Source organism: Punica granatum, chromosome 2, assembly GCF_007655135.1.
Source record: "Punica granatum isolate Tunisia-2019 chromosome 2, ASM765513v2, whole genome shotgun sequence".
Lineage (NCBI taxonomy): Eukaryota > Viridiplantae > Streptophyta > Magnoliopsida > Myrtales > Lythraceae > Punica > Punica granatum.
The window spans coordinates 39,917,474-39,942,669 of NC_045128.1; the positions used below are offsets into that span (position 1 = coordinate 39,917,474).

A 25,196-nucleotide genomic window follows, 5' to 3' on the forward strand; every position below is an offset into this window, starting at 1 on the left:
TGAATTATTTTCATTTCGCTCACTGATCCTCATCCCATTTCCAACTCCCCGCTATATATATTATATATGCGTGATTTAATTTGTTCTAATCGTAGCCATTAATTTGATTGAATTTATGGATCGCTATTGTGCTGTTCAATGACACATTTCGGTTCTAAGATCGAGATGGGGGATAAGAAAGGAAAATCTGAGTGTTTGCCATCTTCAATCTTCATCCATATGAAGGAGGACCTCAGTTCAGCCCTTTCAACCCCGTACAGTCAAACTCATAATTTTGCTTTATCATAAGATATTATATATTATTTAACTTTTTGGCTGAATAAGATATTATTTATTATTAAGTACCAAAGAATAACATATCTAATGTTAATTAACCAATAAAAAAGGTATATTTTGTACTCATGGCCCGCTTATCTTGACCTCCTTTATTATTTTTATTTATTAAAATATTTTATTAACTTGTCCCCCAACTAACCGTCCTATATTTCATGTATTTTTATTCCAAATTGCGTATATTTAATTTTGTATGCACGCACATGCATGATTGCTAGTAACAATTAGGGAAAAGTATAAAAATTCCTTCGTAGTTTGGGAATGGGACAAATTACATCATGTATTTTTGTTATGGACAATTAGCCCTCATGTCGTGTACTCTGTTAGCCATATGAGATAATAACATTAATTATTTTCCTTTTTTAGTTCTCAATTTTTAATCTTTTAATCATTTCGATTCTAAATCATGTTTCTTTTATTATTCCTATCATCAACTTTTCATTTTAATCCTAAGAGGAAACTTAACAAGAAGGAGGTTGGAGCCGCCAATCTGCGACCCTTCCACTAAGGTCAACGGAGACTTCGGTGGAGGGGTCGGAACGCCAATTGGCTGCCCCAGCCCCATAATTGACCGGGGACTTCGAGTTGAAGTTCTCGATCGATTCGCGGGCTGGGGCCACCAACCCCTCCATCGAGGTCTCCGACGTCCTCCGTGGATACCTGTGACCTTTGTGACTCGAAGTCCCCAATCGATTTGAGGGCTAGGGCCTCCTATTAGCGTCCCCAACCCCTCCACCGAGGTCGTTGGTATCCACGAAGGACGCCCACGACCTCCATAAAGAGATCGAGGTCACAGATTGGCGGCCCCGACTCTTCCTTCTTTGTCGATTATCTTTTTAGGACTAAAATGAAAAGGTTGAGGATAATAATGATAAAAGAAAAAAGATTTAGAACCAAAATGATTTCATTCTTACATTTTAAATAAAAAATAGTAAGAGGCGGATGTAGCCAAGTGGATCAAGGCAGTCTTGGTCGTGAATCCACCATGCGCGGGTTCAATTCTCTAGGTCTAGAGGGAAGTTATGAGCATTACGTTCATGCATAACTTCCGTACCAGTTTCCATTAGTGCAAATCCAATCATTTCAATTTGGAATTGACTTTGAGACCAAACATCAATTGCAACGATTGGATAAAGGGCTAATTGGATTTTAAAAGGTTAAACATTGAGAACTAAAAATGAACAAAAAAAACTAACGTCATAACCTCCTATAGCTAACGAAGTATACCACAGGAGAACTAATTGTCCCTAACAAAAACACATAGTGCGATTTGTCTCTATCACAAATTATAAAGGGGATTTTTGTAAAGGCATATATAACTAAGAATTGAGAGAAAAACGAATCATCAATCTTTTATTTTAATCGGGGTGGCCCTCCTCTTTTATTGCGTTCCAAATAGGATTTAAATATACATTTATATTTATATGTATATACATGTTATCTTTTGTTTGGACATGGGCAATGTTGTTCTCATGAGGGAAAATGCGCTGTCCTCTCCATTCCTCTTTTTGATTTTCTCTTATTTATTTTATTTCCACCATTTATGATATTCAAAGGACGTTGTGCTGCTTGATTGGCCACGAAGAGCTAGGAGAGGGATGCATTAATATATATATATATACAATTTTATGGGGTCTTATTTAAAAAATGAACGATTTTCCGGTTGTGGACGACTTGATTGGTTGTATTGCATGAATGCAACAATACAATCGAGTGTGACTCCACTCGCCAGCTTAATAATTAATGTTATATATTGATTTTTATATTTTCAAATGTTATAAAACAATATAATTTCGTTTTAATTAATATATCCATAGATTCCCTCCATGCATGCAAGCATCCGTTTTGTCCCCTATTTGGCCCAATCGGAGCTTTTTAGTTAACCCTGATGTTCAATCACATAACAAATATATCAATAAAAATATGTGCATATATGACATACATATTTATACGTGTATATATGTACTTTTTTTCAGTTACATATGTATTATATATTTATATGTTGTTTTAATCCAACAAGTTTTTAGTATTTTTATAAAGGAAATTTGTTTAATCAAAACAAAAGAACATGTAGCGCAGTAAAGCACGCTCTCTCTTGGTAATTAAGAACTTCTAAGTTTAATACCTGATGGACTATTCATATCACTTTATTAATTATTAGAAATTCTATTTCATTTAATAAGCTCGTAGATCTACATTATAACTGGAAAAGAAAAAAAAAACAGAGGAATTGGTTTGAATGGCAAGCCATTGTTGTTACTCTGCGTTATCATAGACTTCCACTAAAAGAAATTAATTATCGGCATTCCGGTCAAAGTGGATTTATGAACTTCCCACTTGGTAAGTAAATATATATGTACATATATCCGATTACAAAGGATACAATGAGATGGATAAGATTTACCAAAAAAGAGAGAGATAAGAAAGGAGAAATAAAGAAGCACAAGAAATCTCATTAGTAAATTAAATTTAAATTTTTTTAGTCTCCCATCATCTACGATGCCATTACGACAAACCCTTTTTCTTTGCCTTGAATATATCTATTTATAGGATGTCAAAGTTGGCTCCTGTAAGGAGAGCTCTTCATTTGTCCACTTAGCTCGTGGTAAACCGGCATGTCAAGTCTCTGACATTAAATCAGTATATTTTGTTAATTAAGTCAATATTAAAAAAAAAACATTTTGAGTTTTTTTTAAAAAAAATTGTGAGTATTTAATATTGATATAGTAAGTGATATTTGAAGACGTTTGTTTGCTAGTTTTATCATATTCCAAATCATGGGAATCTCAAGGGTTTCACATCTCCATTACTCTTAGTCCGGAATTTTACCTTTGAAAACATATATCCATGAACCATCAACCTAATCAACATGTCAGCGTTCAAAATGGAATGCCCTTTGGTCGTCCGGTCTAAGTCAGAGCCCTCAGCGAATCAAGCCTGGTTGAGTTGTCCCTTCATCACTAATGTTGCAGAAGGCTCCGTACCATGTCCTTCGTATATGCAGTCTCTTAACTATTCGATAAGACATCGTGACAATTTCATATATGGCGTTGTATATACGATAATTCTGAAACTTCAAACAATCCAAGTGTCTTATACATTTATCTCAGGGCTTAAGTTCGGGTACAGTCCTTGACAACTCAATCGATCTTGTCTCCGTTCTTTGCTTAGGTAGTTATATTCCGTATGTGAACCAACTTTGCCTGTCAAAATTGGAGTAAAGATGCAAAATGCTTCAATTACATCAAAGCAATGCTGCGTTATTATCTTAATCAAATCTCCAGCGGATCATGAATATACATATATATCTTCACTTCAAATGTAAGCATATATAGATACTCCATGTAGTGGCATAGTCTCCATGAATTAATAACCACCGAAATGGCAAACCCTTCAGATTGAACTGTCCAAAAGGAGCAGAACAGATGAAAGAGAGCTCCTTGAGGTTTCTAATTTTTCCTTCCTCTTCCAACATCCTGGTGAACTTTTTGTTGCTGCAAATATGATTGTTTACATATTTCGATTTATCGCCTCACATTTGATATTGTTTTCCTGGAAGGAAACCCGACTCGGAATAGAATCGCCTTCTGGTGGCTCAAATAACAAAAGAGGCCTATCTAGGCGGAATAATCAGAAATGATGTGGTAAGCCAAAAATGTCTTCCAACTGATTGATGCACATATCATTGTAACGGAACTCAATGATCTCAATGATTAAAATCATGAAGTCCCACTCTTAGAATCACATAACTCAGATGAGAAGTACCAGACATTTTGTATAATAAATGCAGGTAGTTCCAAGTAGTAGTCGTATAATTACGTACATTAGGGGACCTGATTGAGCATCCATATATAGACTGACAAAAAAGATGACATACAAATGCATCCTCGATATTTGCTTCTTTTCTTTGCTTTATAATATTCGAGCAGCATGTCTCTGGACTCCAATTTTCCCTTATCCCTACATCCAGTCTCTGCAGATGTTGTGGTCGTGAGTCGGACAGACGCAGATCAATCAGGCCGACAGCGCATCAAGAACACCAAGATGGAATAAATAATAGAACGTGTTTAAGTTATCCCACCACAAAGCTCTTAATCAGCCAGAGGTTTCATATTGCCAGAAGATATGAAAGAACAATGCTCCTGAAATGATCACTTCAGAATAGTCCCCTGGTTCGTAAAAATTCAACCAACTTGAAAGTCAATGGGAATTCACAGTTTGGCTTTGCCAGTCGCAGCCTTATCATATTTCCCTCTGTAAACAGCTTCTTTTCTTTCGTTGATGAAGGACGTATGATCACCTCTATTTCCTTTCCCATCCTCTTTCCTTCTTCAGTAATGATCAACACAAACTCAACTTTCAGCAGATGATGAACAGGATGAAAAACCGAGATACTGCCATTGGGTCCCAAGCTGCAGGGGACCACAGTGGTACCCTGGAGTCCTGGAAATGGTTGAACCATCTAATGGGCGGAAGGGGCCATGTCAAGTGTCGGCGAGGATCAATAGATACACAAAACTAAGACATGAGCTCATTCACTTGATGAACATCTATCTTCATAGCTCCCAAATGATGAGTTGGGTGTGGAAGGCATCTCTGTCAAGGATAGAGTGAGTGGTTCAATGCCATAATCAGCGAGTGGTCTTTGCTCAAGAACCTGATCATGTTCCCGGACAAACTCGGGAATCTCCACCTCATCCTCCTCGACATAGTCCCTCAGGTATTGCAGCCGGCTTATATACTTGATCTTCCAGTACAAGCTGAACGCATTAGAGAAAATGAGAGGGAACACTTAATTCGTGCATTTCAATCTACACAGGAAGAACATAGTATTAAGAAAATAATCACGGAGTAGGATAGATCAACCAACCCTCCCGAAACAAAGAATCGTCCAATGGTAGCAAAGAGAAGCCTATCCCAGGGTGGATGAAGTACACGACTTGAAGCCTGTCCTTGGTCTCAGTATTGAGTTCTTCATAAATCCATCGCAAGATAGTTATGCCAGGGCAATTGTCCTGCTTTAGGACAGTCGTATGCATGTAAACAATGCAGAACGGCCTCTTGGGCGGCTCGCATTGCATCTTGTGAAAAACATACTTCTTCAGCCGCTCTGTGCTGACAACTGGAGCTGTAGTTCATTCAAGAAACAAACCAAAATCATTATCAATTCAGATTAGGAGCATTAAGATGGTTGGCACAACTCGCAGAAAAGCAAATTTGGCGGATGAAAATGATAAGCACTCAGGCATCGCCGGCGACGGAACCAAAGCCATCGGACTTTCCAAATATGAACCAACAGCAACAATCAACGTAATCGATAGACCTAAAATTAAGAAGCGGAATTCGAGCTCAGCCCTTATCAGTATACATTACCGGGGAAGTATTTTCCGACAATGCGTAGGATACGGCTCCCAGACTTGTCGGAGCCTTGGAGACGCAGGAACTGAAGGAGCTCGAGGTCGGAGAAGTCATCGCCTGGAGCTGGAGAGAGGAACTCGGAGCAGTCGTGCCATTCTTCTTCCTGCCGTCGTTGCCGTTCTTCCTCTCCTCTGCCGGATGAGACCACCATAACTGAGAATCCATCGGAAGCTGGGTTACCCATTCTTTGTTTGCTTCTCTACCTTCTCTTCCTCAGTTATCCTCACCTCCTCTCACCCGCTTCAATGGAGGACGATCGAGACTGAGATTGCAGGACCTGTGTGACGTTGCGTAAACAATTTGAGCTTGGAGACGATAAAGACATGGAAAAAGATTCCAACTTGGAGGATTTATCGGGCTTAATTTGGAATTACGGCCACAAGTTTTGATCTTTCCATTCTTCAAGAGGTTGTCGGAGCTTCATAGTAACTTTCATTTTGATTGTTAAAAATAATAAATGATTGTATAATGTGTTAAGTTAAAGTTAAAATTTTTTACTTGAAAAATATATATTTTTGTTACATAGTTTGTTGGGTTAAAATTAAAGTTACAATTTTTGTAATTTTAGTTGCGAAACCGAAACCAAACGGAGCATCAATGTCTACTGGAGGTTCTCCATGCCATGCTCTGCTTCCTCCATGTACAGAGGGAAGAAAATGGGCCTCCTTGGTCCATAGTGTTTAGGCCCAAGTTTATTCTCAATGTCCATTGGACATCGGCGTATCGCCTTAGGAGATATGGACTAAAACATTGTCGTGTTCTTCTTGAATCCTGTTTTCTGGTCTCGATCCGAACAATCATTCATTTACCGGACGCAGTCTGTTTGCAGTAATTAATCGGTCAGAAATGCCTCATAAATACTAGAATGAATCGGCTGTGCTTACATTATTGTTAGCCACGTCGGCATTTAAAGTACTCCTAAAGAAAGAAAACAGAGAGCGCCGCAATATCAGTTCGAGTTGTGGAAGCTTGAACAAAAATGTGGGGCCCCGTCCTCTGGGTTGAGAAGTGAGGATGCCGCAATTAGCTCGGGGAGAGTTCTTTGCTGCGCTTAGCAGCTGCAACAACTGCGTTCATTAGTATCCCGCGGAACCCGGACTTCTCTAGTTCATGGATTCCTGCAATGGTGGTGCCCCCAGGTGATGCCACATCATCCTTGAGCTGGCCCGGGTGCTTACTGCTTTTGGAGGCCATAGTTGCTGCTCCGAGCACCTTCAGGAGTAAGCAAAGTCCATTGATTCCGCAAAAATGAACCACATGGCTAGTTGTATTTCAGTACACTCCACTACAATGTTGTTAGGAGTCATTGAAATCGAGACAAGCAATGTTAAAGCATCGACAACTTACGGTTTGTGAAGCTAGACTCAGTGCGAGATCTCGAGGTAGACCTGCAGCCACTCCTCCATCAGCCAGAGCCTCTATAGCCAAAAAGATGTATGCTGGACCACTCCCGCTGAACAGATCCATAAAATGTCAGACCTTTTACAGCGTATAGAACATCAACATCTTTTCTAGAGTGAAGAGACCTACCTGAGGCCAGTGATCGCATCAAAATATTTTTCATCAGCTTTCCAGATTTTGCCGATTGATCCGAATAGAGTTGCAATTAGCTCTCCGTCCTGTTCTGTTGCCGCACCTCCAAGGCTCATGGCTATACAAGTTAAAGCTAATAAGAGGGGCACAATATTTGTGAAACCTTACAGGAAAGTGAGAAATTGCAGCTTTGATCTAAAGGACCGCTTGATAGATAAATGCAGCTTTTGCCCAAACAACTCATACTCAAGGGAAGGCGACCTTCCAAAGGCATGATAACTAAAAACAGAAAAAAAAAATGCAATTGCTCAAAAATGACACCAGAATCCGTGGGAAGGACAAAGAATAATACTTGAAGCTGCCTCGCCCACTGCAGAAGGAGTGTTCGGCATCACCCTGATGAATCGTTCATGACCAGCCCATTCCTGACAAACAAGTGCAGCTGTAACTGTAACTGTGGACGAAGATGCCACGCGAAAGGTAAACCATGCTGAAACAGAATGTGAACACGGGCATACCTGAAGATCTTTCAATTTTATCCCTGCAACCACTGAAACCAAAAGTTGCTTCTTGGATAGCTGTGGCTTCAACTGTAAGATCACATCTTTAACTGCAATAACAATGAGAGACAAGAGAGAGAGGAATGATACAAATATATATATATATATATATATAAGTATATAAACTGACAATGAGTGTAATATCAGCAATCTAATGGCAAACATGCCATTCCTCGTACAGGACAAGACCTTGTAACCAAACCATAATTGCTGATTGCTGTTCAACACTCAAAAGCATTTCCTTATGAGTGGAATACTGGTTGGATTCGCAATCTTTCGTCTTGCTATCTTCTTTTCAATTCAAGTTTCCCAATAAAAGAAGTGCAACATATGGCAATCACTTCATATGAATGTTGAATTAGATAAACTACTGCCATTCCTGCTAGCAAATGAAGATTGAGTAGATAAAGGATGTACGGACCAACTTGGGGCTTCACAGAGAAGATGACCACATCGCTGTCTTTCACCACCTGGTCACAAAGACCAAAACTTTAGCCTCATTTCGACAGTGTGAGGACAAAAACAAGCTCGGGCGAGCGAACAGATAGAGAAAGAGAACGAGGGAAGGAATCGCATTACAGCCTGATTGTCGGGGAGGACGGAAACGCCGAAGGACTCGAAGGCGTGGCCGCGTGTGAGGTTTGAGTGTACGGCGGTGCAGATCCTGGAAGGCGGGAGGATGCCCGACCGGACCATCCCTCTCGCTATGCTCTCTGCCATCTTCCCCGCCCCGAAAAATCCTACCTTGTAAGTGTCGGCCGGAATTGACGTCACCTCCATGGCTCTCCCGCTCCTGCTCTGCTGACACAGTTCTTCCTTCACCCAATGGAGCCGAAGCCACGATGGGGACCCGTGTCGCTCAGTCAATGTAGAGATGCGGGTTTCCTGATTATGCGTAACTCGGAGAAACCCGCATGGGGCGGATTGGAAGAGAGTGAAGGTGGTGGCAGGTGGAAGAAGTAGGCGGGGATGAGGGGAGGAGTGAGCAAGCGTGTCCGTGCCGCCGTGCGTGAGAGAGAGAGAGAGAGAGAAGAGGGTGGGTTGTTTTGAAAAAATAAAAAACAATTGGGGTCAATTTTATATTATCCAAAATTCAAAAGTACTGAGAGAGTGGGCCGATGTTGACCATTTACCTTAGATCAAAATGAACTATGCAGTCTAGAAAACAAACAATCAAAGGTGCAACGAGGTTGTAAACCACACAAATAACACGATCACCAGTAATCCCGCAGTGAAAAGGAATTTTCATTTTCGATATATTTAACCGTAAAGTTGGATTTTTGCGGGAATAGTTGTTGTATAAGCTATAAAGAATAAATTTTGATAAGGCGCATTCGCATTCGGTTGAGTAGATAGTGAACATACTCGGTAAGGAGTTGATCTTTACATGAAAATGAAGGAATCTGAAAGAAAAAGAAAAAAAATCGTGAGGTATATATGAAACTTGGGTTTCAATTCCATTTATAGCCCGAATTTTTGGATTGAGATGGTTTTTTCGGTGGAGATATATGTCAAAAAGAAAAAGTAATTTATCAAAAATATGTACAATATAAACCCAATATGATCTGACTGAATTAAACCTCATTTCGGAATTATATCGTTTAAGGGTTTGGCAGTTAATTAATTTTGCTACAAACCAAAACTAATTAGGGACCAAACTAAAGTAGAACCTGAGGCTGCTAGTTAACTTCTATCACTGTCTATTAAGCTAACAGGATAACCTGGTGATTAAAGTGAGTGATTTTCTGGATGAAATTCCAAATTCTATTTATTCCAGAAACTATGCAGAAACATAATGCTAGGTAAGTTTTAATGCATTCACCAGGGGATCACACCACATCAGATCTATTGTGAAGAACTACTAAGAGTGGACTTCATGTTAACCCGAGCGAGACATTACTTGTCTGGATATGAAAGTAGCATTGTTATAATTAAATTCAATTATGATAAATACATTATGAGATATTTTATCGATACTCATCGTTCATTTTCGACCATCAGAATATAAAATTGATCCCAACTATTGTATTCACATGTTCATCTCTTTTTTTTTTTTTTCATTAAAGCATATCAAAGAGTTTCTGCTGAAATATTAGCTACAGTACATGGAAAATATGTCCCATTTGCATCTAAGAACATCTGAGAAAGTAAAATGGGAGCTAAGTTGAGAACTGCTAAACTGGCATCTTGGTCCCTCCACATCTTGGCTAGAGCATCAGCACATCCATTCGTCTCCCTGTAAATGTGTGTGGGTTGAACCTCATTCATATGTGAGCACAGCCTCTTGCAAGCATCGATGATGGGTTGAAATAGAGTATAAGTAACACCCCCCACACCCAATCAACGATTAATCAAGCATCTACATAAATACAGAAGTTTCTAACTCCACATAAGAGGGCTAACTGTAGCCCCTGCCGGAGGGCAATGAGCTCTGCCACGGGGATAGAAGTGCGCCCCAGGTTCATAGTAAAACCTTTCAGCCAATTCCCACAGTGGTTTCGAAGCAAACCCCCACAACCAACCCTTCCTGAGTCCCCCTTTATAGATCCGTCAGTGTTGAGGGTGAAGACCCCTTCAGATGAGGCCTCCCATTTCAGCTAAATTTGTTTGGTAGGCTTATAAGTACTTCTAACAGTCGAACTCTTATTCTCAACAGCAAGCTCAAACGGTGTGTATGTATAGGTCACTATGGAGAGGTTTGCTAGAGAATAGTAGACTGTTTTGATTCTTCCGTAAGTTCTAAATGGCTATCGGGAAGAAGGTACCCCATGAAATTCCCAGAGAAGAAGGTTGAGAGGGAGAGCTATTAAGTTTGTTCTAATCTCTCAATGCGATAGAGAAGGTGGCTCGCTTAGAAGACGGGATGCAAACACTATCCCAGAAATAACGGGGGATGGGACACTCCCTAAGAATATGCTGGATTGACTCATCCTAGCAAATACACAAAGAACATCATGGGTCAATGGATAAAACTTCTGTTGGCCAAGTGGGATCTAATCGCCAACTTTCCATGGCAGCAGATCCAAATAAAAAGTTGGATCTTGGTTATTGCGTTACTCGTCCAAATCCAAGACTAGTCCGCTTTCGATGACAATTTGGGATGGTTGAGGAGAGCAGAGTAAGCGGACTTCGTTGAAAAAGACCCATTTCTTGTAAGGCTCCATACCAGACGATGGTCATGATCGTTGGAGGAGCTTAGTGGAATGCCGAGAATGGCTTCCTTGATCTCAGGGGGAAGAAGGAAAGGGATGTTATTGAGGTCCATGATTTAGCGCTCATAATGATTGTGCCAACAGTCCTTGAATCCTCGGCTTGAGGTAGGGCCCCCTGTATGCAATCACATAGAGGGCAGTTTCCAACCCAAGTATCGTACCAGACGTTTTCCCTGGATCCATTACCGATGACCCATTTGGATCCTTTGTCCCATGTGAGCAATCCCGCCCTAAAAACTTTCCAATTAGCGGATCCTTTCCACATAAATCCTAGTTTTCGTTTGTTCATTTTTTGTTTGATGAGGCGAGCTTAAGGAGTACCTCCAGGACAGTCCTCTCGACAAACTTCCCAAGACATGCTTTATTCCTGAGGTCAGATCTCGGGGATACCTAAACCACCGTCAACCTTTGGGAGAGTAACCGTATCCCAGTTTACTAAATGTAACTTTCTCTTCTCGGATGAGGAACCCCACAAGAAATCGCTATTTATTCTGTCAAGTGAGGAAGTAATAGACTAGGGCAGCATCGTACATTGCATGGGATAAAGAGGATATGGGTCATGTTGGAAAGATATTCCATAAAAAGAATGAAAAAGGTATGGTGACAAGGGGTCGCCTTGTCGAATTCTACTAAAGGGTTGAAATTCATCAAGGCAGCCTCCATTGAACATCACAGACACAGTTGTCGATGAGACACGCTTCATGATTAGTGTAATCCAAAATTCAGGGAAACCGAAATGGAGTAAAACTTTGCGAAGGAAGCTCCATTCTAACCTGCCATATGCTTTCTCAAGGTCCGGCTTGAGCACAAAGTTTCTCACTTTCCCTTTTTTTCCGTTTTGAAGGAATGGAGAACTTCTCCAAGGATCACTACGTTATCAAATGCCCTCCTTCCCGGAATGAAGCTACACTAGAAATGGGGGAGATGAGATCTTTAAGGAGTGGCTGAATTCTTGCTACCGAGATCTTAGAAATGATCTTGTATACTGAGTTACACAAACTTATTGGCATGTATTGGTTGATGGTTTTAGGGGCTGCTCCTTTTGGAATAAGAACAAGTTGACACCTTCAAGGAGGGAAAGCTCTGTTGAAAAATTCTTGGACTAAGGAACACAGCGAAAGGCATACCACATCCCAACATTTTTATTTTTTTTTTTATAAAAATATGGGTGTAGGCCATCCGGTCCGGGTGACTTGCGACCTTGTAATGAGAAGGTGACCCGATGTAGTCAATTAAGGCAGATGCTACCGCAAGGTCTTCTCCAAATAGGTCCTGGATTTGCCTTCCACTTCGAGCAGTGCATATCCGTGCTGAATATCTTGATGAATTGGCCTTGAATATGATTTTTTATGGCGTGAATATTAAAAATCCAATCCCCCACATTTGTACGAATGACTAAAATCTTGTTTCTCCTCCTGTTTATAATGGTGGAAACATGGAAGAAACAAGTAATCCGATCCCTATCCGCGATGTGATTGAGACGTGCCTTATGGGCCCAAAACTCCTCCTCTTGGCCCAGGAGGTCCGAGTATTCTTGTCGTAGTTGTTTTAAAAGATTACTCGGATAGGGCCTCGGCCCATTTTCTTGAGCCCTTTGAATTCTCTCCAATCTCGCGAGACATTTTAGCTTCTTGTGGAAAATGTTGCCATAAAATGTCTTTGTTCCAAGTTTGACTTTCTCAGTGAATAGACCAACTGCCACCGGATGAACTCGGTTTGCCAATTGCCAAGTATCTTTGGCTAATTCTCTGAAACTCCAATCGGATAGCCAGATTGTTTTGAAATAGAAAGGTTGGTTTAATTTGATCGTGGTGGAAGGATTCAGAGAAAGAAGAATGGGGCTATGGTCGGAGTGCAACCTGGGTAGCTGTGTGACCAAGGCTTCGGGGAATTTTACGGTGCGTTTGGATTCAGAGTTAAAGTAATTTTAATTTTGATCGTGAAAAATGACAAATGAGTTGGGATTATAAATTTGACTTGAAAAACGTGTGTTTTTGTTGTGTAATGTGTTGAGTTAAAGTTAAAGTTAAAATTTTTGACTTGGGAAATATATATTTTTGTTGTGTAGTGTGTTGAGTTAAAGTTAAAGTTAAAGTTAAAATCAAAGTGATTTTAACTCCTAAAACAAACAGGCTTTAAATGTGTTTGGTTTTTATTTTAACTCCCAAAACAAACAGGCTTTTAGTGTGTTTGGTTTTAGAGTTGAGTTGGATTAAGTTTTGATTTTAATTGGTTTATAATGAGAAAAAGTGTAAAAAAGTAATGAATAGTTGAAAAAAAGTAATGATTGTATTGTTGAATTATGAAAAAAGTAATGCATAATCGAGAAAATTTATTATTAAAAATTGAATTGAATTGTTAAAAAAATTAAAGAAAAATGAAAAAGTAATAATTGTGTTGTTGACTTTTATTATGTAGTAAGTAGAGTGGTAAAATCATAAAATCGGATTGCGAAATCAAATGGGCTGTACGTTTCCAAGATGGGTTGGCCAAGACATGAGCCAACCGTTCTTGACTAAGTCTCTTTGGTCAAGAGGATGGAGCAATCAAATTTTTCTTTCCAAACGATCTTGACTAAGAGTTCGTTTGGGACTATAGTGAGAGATTTCATGTTCACTTTTTCTTATAAGATTTAATGTTTGGGGAGAGTTTTTGAAATCATGGTTTAGGTCAAAATTGTGATTACAAACATGATTTTCTCAAACAAGTTAGTAGGTGCTTATAAAAATTATTTATGGTTATTATGTTTCAAGTATTAATAATTACATTTTTTACTTTTAATAGTTTTCAATTGTTATTTTTCAAATACTTTTACTTATTCTAAAAATGAGCACCTATTTTTCAGCAATTATACTTCAGCGTCAACACTCCCAAACCAAGCCTAATTCTCTTTGGTCAAGAAGATGGAGCAATCGAATTTTTATTCTTCTACGTGAAACGAAGCTTCCGAGGAAATGGGAAAATTCAGATTATCCCTCGAGAATTGACAAGTTCACGAAGTGTATATAATTCAATTAATGCTTCACATTTCATCCGCAACATTTTTCCTTCGAGAAACAGATAAGATATGGCTGATCTGTTTGTGAAGCAAGCGAAGCAGTACGCCAAAACCCGGCCGAGCTACCCGGCAGAGCTCTTCCAATTCATAGCCTCCAAAGCGGCTTTCCACGGCCTCGCCTGGGACGTCGGCACGGGCAGCGGCCAAGCCGCCCAATCTGTACTTTCTCCTGATCTCTCGCTTGGATCCTTTGGCGCTGAAGTCAATGAGATCTTAATTGGTTTGATCCATCCTTTAGAAGTTTTGACCTTTTTGTTTTTATCTGTTCTAGCTTGCGGAGATCTACGAGCGAGTTGTGGCCACCGATACGAGCCCGACGCAGCTCGGCTTCGCACCAAAGCTCCCCAATGTGCGGTACGAGCTCACCTCTCCAGTCATGTCCTGGACTGAGCTGGAGAAGAAGATCGCTCCTGAATCGAGCCTTGATCTAGTGACCATCGCGCAGGCCCTCCACTGGTTTGACCTCCCCACGTTCTACCAACAGGTCAAGTGGGCGCTTAAAAAACCGAATGGCTTGATCGCCGCTTGGTGCTACACCGTGCCCGAAGTCAACGGATTAGTAGACTCGGTGTTCCGGCCATTCTATGCCGATTCGGATCCATTCTGGGATCCGGCAAGGAAGCTGGTGGACAACGAGTACAGGGGCATCGACTTCCCGTTCGAACCAGTCGAAGGAGCAGACAGCACAGGACCGTTCAGGTTCGTGAGCGAGAGAGCAATGACCCTCACCGAGTACTTCACATATATCAGGTCGTGGTCAGCGTATCAGACGGCAAAGGGCGAAGGCGTCGAGCTTCTGAGCAGCAACGTCATAGAGAAATTCGAACGTGCCTGGAATGAAGATGGAAACAGCCCGAAGATCGTCAAGTTCCCCGTGTACCTGAGGATCGGAAGGACCGGGAATTGAATACATCCCGGGAAAACTACCTCCGTGATGAAGCAGACGCGATTTTATCGAATAAAATGGAATGGCATCCAACTGTAGTGTTTTTCGAATAATATTCGCTTTCTAGTTCCTAGTACGACATGTGAAAATAGAAGTTCCATGCTATTTTCTTGAATTGCCTGTTATAATTAGAAGATTGGAAAACTGTTTTCTGTGCTCCGAGCATAGTCAAACCGGAAACCGGAACCAGTCGGCCCATTTCGATGTTCGGGCTGACTCCGGACCGGCCCACGAAAGAGAGGGCAAACTGTAACCGTTGACCAAATTATTTTATTTAATAATATATAACTTTTATTTTTCTATTATTACGTATTTTCCATTGCTTAGTGATTAATTTGCAGTTCCTGTCAGCGTCTTCTTCCTCTTCATTGCTTCGCTTCACCTCCCAATTTCATAGAAGCTTGCCATAGCTGAAGCTGTAAAGCTCGCCATAGGTAAACTTGTCATCCTTCTTCGTTTGAACATCAGACGGAGATCCACACCGCCTTCTCTCTGCGCTTCGAGCGTTCAGATTAACCTCAGACACTTATTAATGGCTGCTAAGATCGGCCAGTTCTTCAACTCCGTTGGCAGCTTCTTCAAGGGCGACGATCGAATCCCTTGGTGCGACCCCGACATTATCCTCGTAAGTGTTTCATACGGAATTTAGCTCGTCCGTCAGAACTGGCTGCTAAATGAGTTTTGGCTGGTAAATCTGTACGTAGTTAGAATTCAGGAATAGCGACCAGACGCTATGGCGTACGCGTCTTTCGGTTTTCTTTATTTTCATGAAATCGTAAATTTGTGCCGTATAATTTTGGACAATTGGATAATGTAATGATCCGACTGCATAATGTTTATTTGTGTATGCTGAAGGTTGATTGCTGCGTTTTCTCGATAGATTCGATTAGCAAATCCGATATTTTCTTCTTTGAGATTTAAACTGATTTTATGGGATGGGAGGTGTTCTTTAAGTTGTCGCAATACGGGATTCATTCTCGAACTGGTTCGGTAATTTTACAATTAGATCAACAAAATTCTTCAGCTGCCATTGGGATAATTTTGTGGAGCGCTATGTAAGATGATAGACGCTTCATTGTTCAGCGGAGGATGAAGAGAAAAGGTCTCAGATCTGTGAAGCCTAGTTGATAATAATGTTGTAGAATTTCTTTTTCTTCTCCGGCCGGTCACTAATGTTGTCAACTTCTGACACATTGGTATATATACCATTACCATTTCCATCAGGACTTTTTCCTGGCAGTCAATTTACATACGTTTCCTTATGAGTCAGATATCGTAATTTGCTCTGTCTCCTTCTATGGTTTTCTACCTGTAGTAAAGAAGATAGTCAAAGTGTGCGTTATATGCTTTTGCCCTCGTCATCATTTTCTGTAATTGCAATAACATGGCCTATCTTGATAGGGCTGTGAGAGAGATGTGGCTGAAGCTGCAAATGGTGGTTCAGATGAACTCAAAAGCGAGAGTATCATGAGGTTATCATGGGCTCTTGTTCATTCTAGAAGAGAAGAAGATGTGCAACGTGGAATTGCTATGCTTGAAGGTAGATTTATGCTTCAGTTCCCATAGAGCATACGCCATGAATGTTAGTCCTTGCAATGCAGCTAATTATGGTTGAGGTTTCAGAATGCATCGTGCCCTTCTAATGAGAAAAATAACCTGCATCTCATGTTCTGCTTTCAGACTTAAGTTTTCTTCCATGAAAGAGAATCAAAAGTGAATATTAAGTGCTTCTAGACCTGGCTGTTTTGTGAATGTTATATACAACTTCATTCAACTCTCATGTGCTTCTATACATTTTGTGAAGACGAGCTCCAGCTTGTCAAGAGTCCTAATTCATGGAAAGCACGATGTTTGCCCCTGTGAAAAGATGATATTTCATGCTGATGATTTCATCTTTCAACCTGTGCATTCTCCTTTTTAATTGATCCAAATTATGCTCGCCTGCAGCTTCATTAACAAATTCAAGCACCACTTTACAACAGAGAGAGAAGCTTTATCTTCTGGCCGTTGGTTATTACAGAAGTGGTGAATATTCCAAAAGCTGGCAGCTTGTGCAGCGATGTTTGGAGGTTTACTGAAACTTTTCGGCTTCTTGAGCTTGTAAGATGTCCAAATAATAGCTTTGTAATATTATTTTCACATGCCGAACTTTGGATTTTGTAGATTGCCCCTGATTGGAGGCAGGCTTTGACCCTCAAGAAGGCAGTTGAAGGTAAAGTTACCAAAGGTTAGAGTTGAATCTCTAAGCGTAACTCTTCCTTTAAGTAACATCAAACTATCATGAATGGAAGCATTCAGAAACGTGTTTGTTTGACAATGCAGATGGTGTCATTGGAATCGGGATTGCTGCTACCGCAGTAGGACTTGTGGCTGGCGGTATTGCTGCAGCTTTAGCTCGCAAGAAGTGATGCAGACTTTAACAAGAACTCGACATCATAGTACCTGTATGACTGGATGCATAATATACTTCAATCTCGCTGTTGGTGATTTTGATTGTCACAAGAATTCTGGAAAGCCATTAGAATCCATCTTTCTTAGCTCGAATCACATTGTGGGGTGTCGGATAACCTAATAGTATGTACCTATTACTAAGTGGCCATCGAAAATGAGATGATGATTGCATGTATGATATCTATCAACATTTGAAGATTTAGCTTGTAGCTTGAATGTACTTCCATGGCCTCGTCCCATTTTGCAATAATGCTCATTATAAGTAATAAAGTACTTGTTTGACACAATTCATTCTTTGCTTTTAATCATTTACATTCTTCCACTAAAAATACAAAACATTATGCTGCAACATTTCACACAACACAAAGAGTTTGACATCAAATTTTTAACTGTCGATGATGAGAAGCCTAACATAGCATGGCATTGTGATTAATCAGTTGAAGAAAGGGCCGAATGCAGCACGTCTTCAAAATACTTCTCAGCAGCAGCGTACTGCCTTTTCTTGTCCTCGATAGCCAAAGCAGCCAAAGCTTTGTCCTGCAGAAGCAGAACACAATCATGATAATTGCATCACCATGGAACAACATACGAATTACTGTGATTTATCAAATTAACATCGCCGTGACTCAAATCTGATAAATAAAGTAATTACCGGAGGCAAATCTTGGTAACTCCTCAGGGTGTCGAGGATGGGCTCCGTTTTCTTCTCCAACTCCTTGCGGTGCTCTGCCATTTCTACCAACACACCATGGCTTACCTCTGGGGTGTAGCCAACTCGATTCAGTGCAGCCTGCCAATTGTTTTACCAAAAAGCGCAAGTCCTCTTTAATGATAATATAAGAGAAAGTCTTAGCCCATAATGTCATCTGCAAAGCTTACAAATAACCAGCAACGCCGCGAGAACAGAAGTTCCCACGTTATACGCTGTTCAATATTGAATTGAAAGAGTAATGATACCTTGTAGTTGGCATATTGCTGATTGTATTGACGTTCTTTTGAGGCCATCACTGCCAAGTTTGTTTTCCATTTGTCCATTTGAACCTCACAAGGCGCTACATGATCTTCGAGCTGTGCATGTGTCCTGCAAAGGTCAGGGGATCAATCATCACCGCAGAAAAGTTCAAAGAGAACTTGGCAGTTTTACTTCTAATCAAGAATTTGGTACCTCTTCAAGTCGGATAGCCTCGTTATTGCCTTACGGATGTAATCGAGAAGAATCTTGGAATCTTTCTCCACCTTAGCCCTCTTCTCCTCTACGCTAGTCTTCCTCAAGGAGATGTCCCCCATCGCTATGAGAAAACTGTGCTTCCACCAATCACAACTCAGAAAACCGATGTAACAACAGCACAGAGCCATGATATGGATGAAAGGATGGCTCCTCACCTACTAAGTTCTGTATCCCTTATATTCAGCAGATTTGCCACATTGGCAAGCGCCTGAGCTGACGCCACAATGTTTGATGGCAAACTCTCTTGCGCTAACCCGGAAGCCTCCAATATCTCCCTCATCCTAGCAGCTGTACCATCCATAACTTCAGTGAGCAGAAACTAGAATAAGGAGCCGACGGCATTAATTCTACACCAAATTATTCCATGGAACAGCTATACATTTGCATAATACTGAAGCCATTATGATCAATGAATGGCATCATGGCACCGACTCCGATCTAAAGCATCGCAGTTTCCACTATTCTAATATGCCAATCCAACCTATGGATCACCTAGACTTTCTGACTGGGCCATAAGTTTCTGCTTACATCGTATAAACAGAATATCAGGAGTTCCTGACCTTGTGACCGATACTCGGCGGCCTTCTGGCGGAAATCGGCGGCGACGATGTTGGCAGCTTGAGTCTTGGCTTGGGAAATCGTCGCCAGATTGTAGAGATGAGCGATGCTTCGGGAATTGTACTCGAATTCAGGCACTTCTTTGCCCGCTGCTTCGAACTGAGAGGCGAGCCACGCCTTCACCTCGGCGATTCTGGCCGCATCGGATCCGCTCTTCGATTCGATTGACGGAGCATCCACCAACGGGGCTATAATGTCGCTCATTGTAACCGATTCCGACCAGTTCCGATGAATCGCCGGCACTTCTTCGAGCGACAGAGAGATATCTCAACAGCACGAAGACTGAATTTTGAAGAAAAGTTGGAGGGGAAGAGAGAGAGAAAACAGGGGGGGGGGGGATGAAGTTGTTGCAGTCGCACCCTGAATTTTAAGTTAATTACAATATGGTCCCTAAAGTTTGACTTTGCAACTAGCACCCTGTACACTGCACCGCAGCACGTCCGGTTTTAGGCTAGTTTAGAATAGCCCCTCTATGGTATTTCCCCTTACGACTTCCCCTACCTTCCAGCTTTCATCGGATTCCCGTCTCTGATTAATAATAATATCGACAACTAACAAGAAGTCAGGAAAAGAGTGTGTTCTTGTTTACGGGCTATGTTTCGATCGTTTAATGACCAACAAGAAGTTGGAAAAACAGCAAGCCATACTTTTTTACGAGCTATGTTAACTTACTACAATTGGATCGGGAGAGTTGCCACTAGGCGAGTTTCATGACCGACTGATATCATGCAATGAAATTGTCGGCACAAGGCACCGGTTCTTTGATGACATACTGAGAAAGAGAGATGCGACTTTCTGATGAGTAAGCTGCGACAGACTATAAAGGAGAGACTACATCGGCAGAACTAAAACAAAGAAGAGATCAGTTAAGTCGGCAAGCACTTCAGTTTAAAAGGGAGTACAAGGATACTACAGGCGTTCCGATAATCGATTTACATTATAGAGGATTCTCAGCACTGTCCAGGAACAAGTGAATAGATCACATTTTTTTTTTTAGCAATCACCACACGCAGCGATATGTGACATGGGAGCCGGTGATTTCGCCGCTATGTGTAATTTTCACCACCTGCCCCTTCTCCAGCCCATAGTACCGCGCAATTGCATCTTTCAGCAGCATTCGAGGAAGCTGGACAATAGGCAACAAAGAAAATTAAGTGAAAAATCTGCTGAATTCTTTTAGAAAGCGAAATGCGAAATTCAGAACCCAACGATCTACCAAATTCCCTGTTTTTAATCCTATAAAAAAAAATCAGATCAAAGAGCACTTGATACAATCCTTCAAGTAGTATACAAAATGAACCCTGACCATTTTGCATATTACGAAAACAGTACTTGCATAAGAAACATCATCACTAAATGGAAACATATGGTTATGATGAAATTTGGAACTTCCTAAGACAACAAACTGACCTGCTTCTCATGTATGCTATACTTCTTCAAGAGTTTCTGCTTTTCATCCTCAGTAAGAACCCTGTGCTTTGGCTTGAGGACGTGCTTTGTTATATTAACAAGCAAGTCAGTAATCTGAGAGCACATCAAGCAGTGATTAGACAGATGTACATTATAATCGAAAGTTATCAATTTCAAGTATAATCTCCATAGACCGCATCAATGAAGATCATGGAAATGTGGCATTTTTATAAGATCCATATGATGAACGAACTTAAATCAATTCAACTCCAAAGAAAAACATGTCGTGATGTTAAGGAAACCAGTTTACCAACCACTTTTGATGTAAGACATAAAGCTTGATTCAAACAATAATCAGTGTTTCCAACCCAACTTTTTTTTTTTTTCAATTTCAAAATGGTTTATGCATACCTTGACGGAAAGCAACTGTATCAGAAACTTGATTATACCTCATCAACCTATACTAGTAAACGCAGGTGATTGAGTATGTTAAGTCATATATCTTTGCCAGACAAAATCCTTCATTACTAAACCTTGCTCAAGCACATACCCAAAAAGGACAAATTTGCCATCTACTGGCCAAATGCAGCAACATTTAGCATTGAGCACCCAAAGGAAACTTGGCCCCGAAAAATGCAAATATATCACTTCCATTGTCTATGGAAAGGTGGATTTGAAAAATAGCATCACATGCAATAAACCACAAACTAGAGTCCAAATTAAATGGTAATCCAGCATAGATAGCAATTACACGGATTGTCCCCAAAAAAGAGTACCTGAAATATCTCAACCTTAAAGGCCCAATTTTCCACATGCTTCATGGCTGGATTGGTGATCTCACTTTGCAGGACTAGAATCAGGCCACTCAAACTGTCCTTGTTAGCAATCTGACTCCCAATGTGCCTCATTACATTCACCTTCACGATGCTCGGCCCGCAGAAGATGGCCATAATCTGACATGATTGCGAGAATCGAGTGAGAAGAAAGTATTCATGGTTGCAGAATCCGATGCAAACAGCTCGACCGTATAGCAGACACAACAGCTCACTAACATTGAGCTCAATTACAAAACAGGAGCAAACTCAAGGGGGCAGACCCAAGAGAAGAGATTCGTAGAAAGGTCTGACCTTCCACGTGGTAAAAGTGAAGTTCGTGCACGAAGAGTGAGCAGCTGCTTACGCGCTTGGAATGGTCGGAGCGGTGGGCGGAGCAGATGCGAAGGCGCTCGACGTCAGGGTTTTGGGTGCAGGCGGCCCGGAACTCCTCGAGGGACTGGTTGAGGTCGGACTGCGGGACGACGTAGCCACGATCATGGAGCATCTCGAGTAGGGTTCGGCGGGCAAGGTAGTAGCGGTGGCTCTCGATGCTGCCCTGGTCTATGTAGGTGCTCAAGCACTGACCGAGCGGGTGGCCGTTCGCCGCCGTCTCCATCACATCCTCCCCCTCCATCTCTCTCTCTCTCTCTCTCTCTCTCGCTTTCTCCCTCAAGCTTCCTCAGAGTCAGTCCCCCCCCGGAAGTCGAAGCAGAGAAAATGGCGGACGGAGGTCAAATGGGCCGACCTTTGGGCTTTTGCTAGGGCCCAATGCAGCAGAAATGGCGGCCCATTTAGCTTTGAAGGTGGCAAACCAGATAGGATACAGAAACGTGTTCTCGATGTCAAAAATTAACACGAGACACTAGTCGACCGCTCTGAAGATGATGAATTTTATTACACGGGAATTTATTACGATGCACATGTTTCCACCGGGTATCGTGGTGCTAAGTTTCGTGTCAATAAATACCGCATTCATGCGAACCAACCCGAAGGGCAGGAGCAAGGAAGGTCAGTTATTCATGTTCCCTTTAGAGTGTGTCCATGAAGATCGGAAAAGCCCATTTTGTCTAAAATGTGTCAAAGCTTTTGACTACAAAGTGGAAACATGTACTGTGGTTTGACACAGTGAAATGTAGGAAGGATGATTCTTCTTCAGCAGGGGAAGGATACAGCATTACTCACTGTCAACATCTTTATAGCTTCAAGTTCAGCATCAATGGCTGGAGACCATTTAGGTTACAGCAGGACAGTCAAGTGGGCAGACAAAAAACAAAACAATCCTTTTCTTTAGGACATTTCATGATTCAGAAGATGAATGCACGACAAGGTTCCGTTACCCAAGGAAAAAAAAAAAGAAAAGAAAAAAGGGCACTGCTTCCCTTAGCCTTGTTCGGAGAGTCGATCAACTACGATGACGTCTTTTTAATCTTTCTCCGACAGCAGACACCCCCAAAATTTGCCCTGCAACAACTACTCAGACCAGAAATGGAACCTCTAGCTATGAATGCCGAAAATTTACATGTGACATTATCAGTGTCTGTGTTCAGGTGCAGCAACCAGGGCATCGGATCAACCCATTCTCGTTGCAATCCAAGCACCTCCTTAGCTGATCCTCGTCCTCGTCGAACACCTTCCTACTCCCATCGCAGCTCGGACACGGTATAAACCTCGCTTCCCCACAGGTCTCGCAGACAAACCCGGGATCCCGAACGGGGAGTCCCTCTAAGAGCTTTGCGAGTTCTCCTGCCTCGTTCAGCTGCTTTATCTCCTCGGCCCCTCCGATGTGCTTTCCTCTGATGAAAACCTGAGGTAGAGTCAATGCCTTCCCACCGAGTGCAGCTTCCAGCTCCTTCCTGTAGGAAGAATCCATTGAAATGTCCCTCTCATCAACAGGCACTCTGAAGCTCCTAAGTATCATCCTGACCGAACAACAGTCCTCATATGTCTTCCTAATCCCTCTCAAGGTGGTGAAATACAGTAATAACCGATCATCTCCTGCAACCACCAACTGAGATCGAAAATGATCAACACGCGGCGAGGTTCTCGGGGGGAGGGACTGCGATTCCTCCAGGGGCTTAGAGCTTCCGTTTTGATTCCACCCCAACTGCCTAGACGACAATGCCCGCCTATAACTGTAGACCACATTAGGGTCCATTTTAGCTAGCAGAGCTTCCTCGGATAAATGCTTCCACAGGGGCTTCGTCTGGGAAGACGGGTGCTTCTCCACTGGTTCAGACGAATCACGCAGTTTCCTCACAGGCCCATCAAAAGTGATGAACCTGCAGGAGCTAGGCTTGGCCCCGACCTCAAGGGGGCGGTCGAAATTGGAGGAACTGTTGGACTTAGGACAAGAGTCGATGTCGGCATCATCGAGGCCGTCCATGAGCTCCCAAGTATTGATGACAGAATCCGGCGATGCCGAGTCCTCGGAATCCGCTAAAGACTGAGTCTTGCCGGTGGGGACTGCCTTCTGGAGCTGATCAGGGCAGTCCTGGCCGTTCACGTTAGGGATCTTAGGGTCAATGAGGTGGAGGGAGCCATAGGTGGTGGAGGTGAGGGAGACGAGGTGGTGGGTGTCGCCCTCCCGGAGAGGCGGGTGGTGGACGAGAGGCGTCGGGAGGGAGAAAGCCCTGGGCGGTTTTGGTGAGTTGAATGGGGAGAGGGTAGAGTCGAAGGAGGAAGACAGAGATGGGTCTTCTTGGTTTCTGCTGAGAAGGGTTTCTGGCCTCGAAGCAGAGCAGCCCATGAATGGATTCCTCAGAAATGTGGAGATGAAACTGTAGCAAGCTCTCTCTCTCTCTCTCCCCCCCTCTCTAAACAAGGCAGATTTCTCTCTCTGCTTTATTTCTGAATGCACAGTAAGAAAGAGGGAGGGGGAGGGAAGGGTTTGGTCTGGTGGAGCTTTCAAGATTGTCTTGCTGGGTGCAGGTGGGGAAGGGGGAGGGGGACGAGGAAGAAGATGAAGAAATCAATGCCAGAGAGAGAGAGAGAGAGAGAGATTTTATGACTTTTGAATTGATTAGAGTTGGTTGCAGTTGCAGGACTCACTGGCTATATCGGGGGATGTTTAAGGTACAATTACTTCAAATCTTCATTGCTTCCCACTAGAATGATAATTTCTTTTGCTTTCAATAGGGAAATGTGCTAAATTCGAAGATCTTTCACCTTATGAATCCCAATTGATAAAGGATACAATTTCCAGAAATACTCACCCTAATTTCTGTAAAATTGAGAAGAGCACACTAGCTGCAAGTTTGTTCCATTTCAAGCTCATCAGATGGATTGCAAGTAAATGTCATGTGATGGCAAGAAATCTTCTACTGTGATTCACCTGCAAGTCAAGTAGTATTCTAAGTTTTCTTTTCTTTTCTTTTTTTGCTGAATAAGTAGTAGTCCAAGTTATCTAGCAAGACGTTATTGCAGGATCAAATTAATCTCAAAGCTCACCGCTGATTGAAGCACATGGGAGCTTATTGATGAACACTTATTGCAATTCTGATTTCTCCCTCTCTCGGTTAGCTGACAAGTGCAATCTACCATTGGCCCAAGATAAAGATCCTCTTGGTCTGTCATTAATAACAAAGTTTCCTTTTTTATTTTCCCCCTATTTGGCT

At 41.8% G+C, this 25,196-nt stretch overlaps 6 protein-coding genes and 1 pseudogene across 7 annotated transcripts; 2 read left to right on the forward strand and 5 right to left on the reverse strand.

Annotated features, from left to right (window-relative positions):
* Positions 1 to 3,989: 3,989 nt before the first annotated feature.
* Positions 3,990 to 6,120, reverse strand: LOC116198151 (annotated as a pseudogene).
* Positions 6,121 to 6,573: 453 nt separating this feature from the next.
* Positions 6,574 to 8,865, reverse strand: LOC116194324 (pyrroline-5-carboxylate reductase-like). The gene is made up of 7 exons (XM_031523114.1): positions 8,424 to 8,865; positions 8,266 to 8,314; positions 7,803 to 7,894; positions 7,637 to 7,709; positions 7,282 to 7,402; positions 7,099 to 7,204; positions 6,574 to 6,963 (listed from the first exon to the last, which is right to left on the reverse strand). The coding sequence occupies exons 1-7, from the start codon at positions 8,622 to 8,624 to the stop codon at positions 6,775 to 6,777; spliced, it is 831 nt and encodes a 276-aa protein (XP_031378974.1). The 5' UTR covers positions 8,625 to 8,865; the 3' UTR covers positions 6,574 to 6,774.
* Positions 8,866 to 14,068: 5,203 nt separating this feature from the next.
* On the forward strand, positions 14,069 to 15,362 carry LOC116196292 (putative methyltransferase DDB_G0268948). The gene is made up of 2 exons (XM_031525944.1): positions 14,069 to 14,273; positions 14,386 to 15,362. The coding sequence occupies exons 1-2, from the start codon at positions 14,124 to 14,126 to the stop codon at positions 15,019 to 15,021; spliced, it is 786 nt and encodes a 261-aa protein (XP_031381804.1). The 5' UTR covers positions 14,069 to 14,123; the 3' UTR covers positions 15,022 to 15,362.
* A 15-nt stretch (positions 15,363 to 15,377) lies between these two features.
* Positions 15,378 to 17,798, forward strand: LOC116196294 (mitochondrial fission 1 protein A-like). Of its 2 annotated transcripts, none has more exons than XM_031525947.1 (5): positions 15,378 to 15,685; positions 16,462 to 16,600; positions 17,008 to 17,129; positions 17,224 to 17,287; positions 17,383 to 17,798. In XM_031525947.1, exons 1-5 carry the CDS (start codon positions 15,593 to 15,595, stop codon positions 17,466 to 17,468), a joined length of 504 nt encoding a protein of 167 aa, XP_031381807.1. In that variant the 5' UTR covers positions 15,378 to 15,592; the 3' UTR covers positions 17,469 to 17,798. The 2 variants fall into 2 exon arrangements, with proteins under 2 accessions (XP_031381807.1, XP_031381808.1); XM_031525948.1 differs by having other exon boundaries at positions 17,224 to 17,272.
* LOC116196291 (AUGMIN subunit 1) lies at positions 17,751 to 19,659 on the reverse strand. The gene is made up of 6 exons (XM_031525943.1): positions 19,300 to 19,659; positions 18,895 to 19,027; positions 18,677 to 18,811; positions 18,469 to 18,592; positions 18,164 to 18,301; positions 17,751 to 18,048 (listed from the first exon to the last, which is right to left on the reverse strand). The coding sequence occupies exons 1-6, from the start codon at positions 19,559 to 19,561 to the stop codon at positions 17,941 to 17,943; spliced, it is 900 nt and encodes a 299-aa protein (XP_031381803.1). The 5' UTR covers positions 19,562 to 19,659; the 3' UTR covers positions 17,751 to 17,940.
* Positions 19,660 to 20,193: 534 nt separating this feature from the next.
* Positions 20,194 to 22,274, reverse strand: LOC116196293 (DNA-directed RNA polymerase V subunit 5A-like). The gene is made up of 4 exons (XM_031525945.1): positions 21,947 to 22,274; positions 21,544 to 21,720; positions 20,768 to 20,881; positions 20,194 to 20,483 (listed from the first exon to the last, which is right to left on the reverse strand). The coding sequence occupies exons 1-4, from the start codon at positions 22,214 to 22,216 to the stop codon at positions 20,358 to 20,360; spliced, it is 687 nt and encodes a 228-aa protein (XP_031381805.1). The 5' UTR covers positions 22,217 to 22,274; the 3' UTR covers positions 20,194 to 20,357.
* A 482-nt stretch (positions 22,275 to 22,756) lies between these two features.
* Positions 22,757 to 24,432, reverse strand: LOC116196290 (uncharacterized protein At3g28850-like). The gene has a single exon (XM_031525942.1). The coding sequence runs from the start codon at positions 24,326 to 24,328 to the stop codon at positions 23,126 to 23,128; it is 1,203 nt and encodes a 400-aa protein (XP_031381802.1). The 5' UTR covers positions 24,329 to 24,432; the 3' UTR covers positions 22,757 to 23,125.
* Positions 24,433 to 25,196: the final 764 nt, after the last annotated feature.

Excerpts from the sequence above, each read along its gene's own strand:
- LOC116194324 (XM_031523114.1), bottom strand. The coding sequence starts at position 8,624 with ATGGAGGTGACGTCAATTCCGGCCGACACTTACAAGGTAGGATTTTTC. Across the intron at positions 7,205-7,281 it reads GATGCGATCACTGGCCTCAG|CGGGAGTGGTCCAGCATACA; the intron begins GTAGGTCTCTTC and ends GGATCTGTTCAG. Across the intron at positions 6,964-7,098 it reads TGAGTCTAGCTTCACAAACC|GTGCTCGGAGCAGCAACTAT; the intron begins GTAAGTTGTCGA and ends TTACTCCTGAAG.
- LOC116196292 (XM_031525944.1), top strand. The coding sequence starts at position 14,124 with ATGGCTGATCTGTTTGTGAAGCAAGCGAAGCAGTACGCCAAAACCCGG. Across the intron at positions 14,274-14,385 it reads GCGGCCAAGCCGCCCAATCT|CTTGCGGAGATCTACGAGCG; the intron begins GTACTTTCTCCT and ends TATCTGTTCTAG.
- LOC116196294 (XM_031525947.1), top strand. The coding sequence starts at position 15,593 with ATGGCTGCTAAGATCGGCCAGTTCTTCAACTCCGTTGGCAGCTTCTTC. Across the intron at positions 15,686-16,461 it reads GCGACCCCGACATTATCCTC|GGCTGTGAGAGAGATGTGGC; the intron begins GTAAGTGTTTCA and ends CTATCTTGATAG. Across the intron at positions 17,130-17,223 it reads TTGTGCAGCGATGTTTGGAG|ATTGCCCCTGATTGGAGGCA; the intron begins GTTTACTGAAAC and ends TGGATTTTGTAG.
- LOC116196291 (XM_031525943.1), bottom strand. The coding sequence starts at position 19,561 with ATGAGCGACATTATAGCCCCGTTGGTGGATGCTCCGTCAATCGAATCG. Across the intron at positions 18,812-18,894 it reads AGGGATACAGAACTTAGTAG|TTTTCTCATAGCGATGGGGG; the intron begins GTGAGGAGCCAT and ends GTGGAAGCACAG. Across the intron at positions 18,049-18,163 it reads GTTACCAAGATTTGCCTCCG|GACAAAGCTTTGGCTGCTTT; the intron begins GTAATTACTTTA and ends CTGCTTCTGCAG.
- LOC116196293 (XM_031525945.1), bottom strand. The coding sequence starts at position 22,216 with ATGGAGGGGGAGGATGTGATGGAGACGGCGGCGAACGGCCACCCGCTC. Across the intron at positions 21,721-21,946 it reads GCTCCGACCATTCCAAGCGC|ATTATGGCCATCTTCTGCGG; the intron begins GTAAGCAGCTGC and ends CAATCATGTCAG. Across the intron at positions 20,484-20,767 it reads ATAGCATACATGAGAAGCAG|CTTCCTCGAATGCTGCTGAA; the intron begins GTCAGTTTGTTG and ends CCTATTGTCCAG.
- LOC116196290 (XM_031525942.1), bottom strand. The coding sequence starts at position 24,328 with ATGGGCTGCTCTGCTTCGAGGCCAGAAACCCTTCTCAGCAGAAACCAA.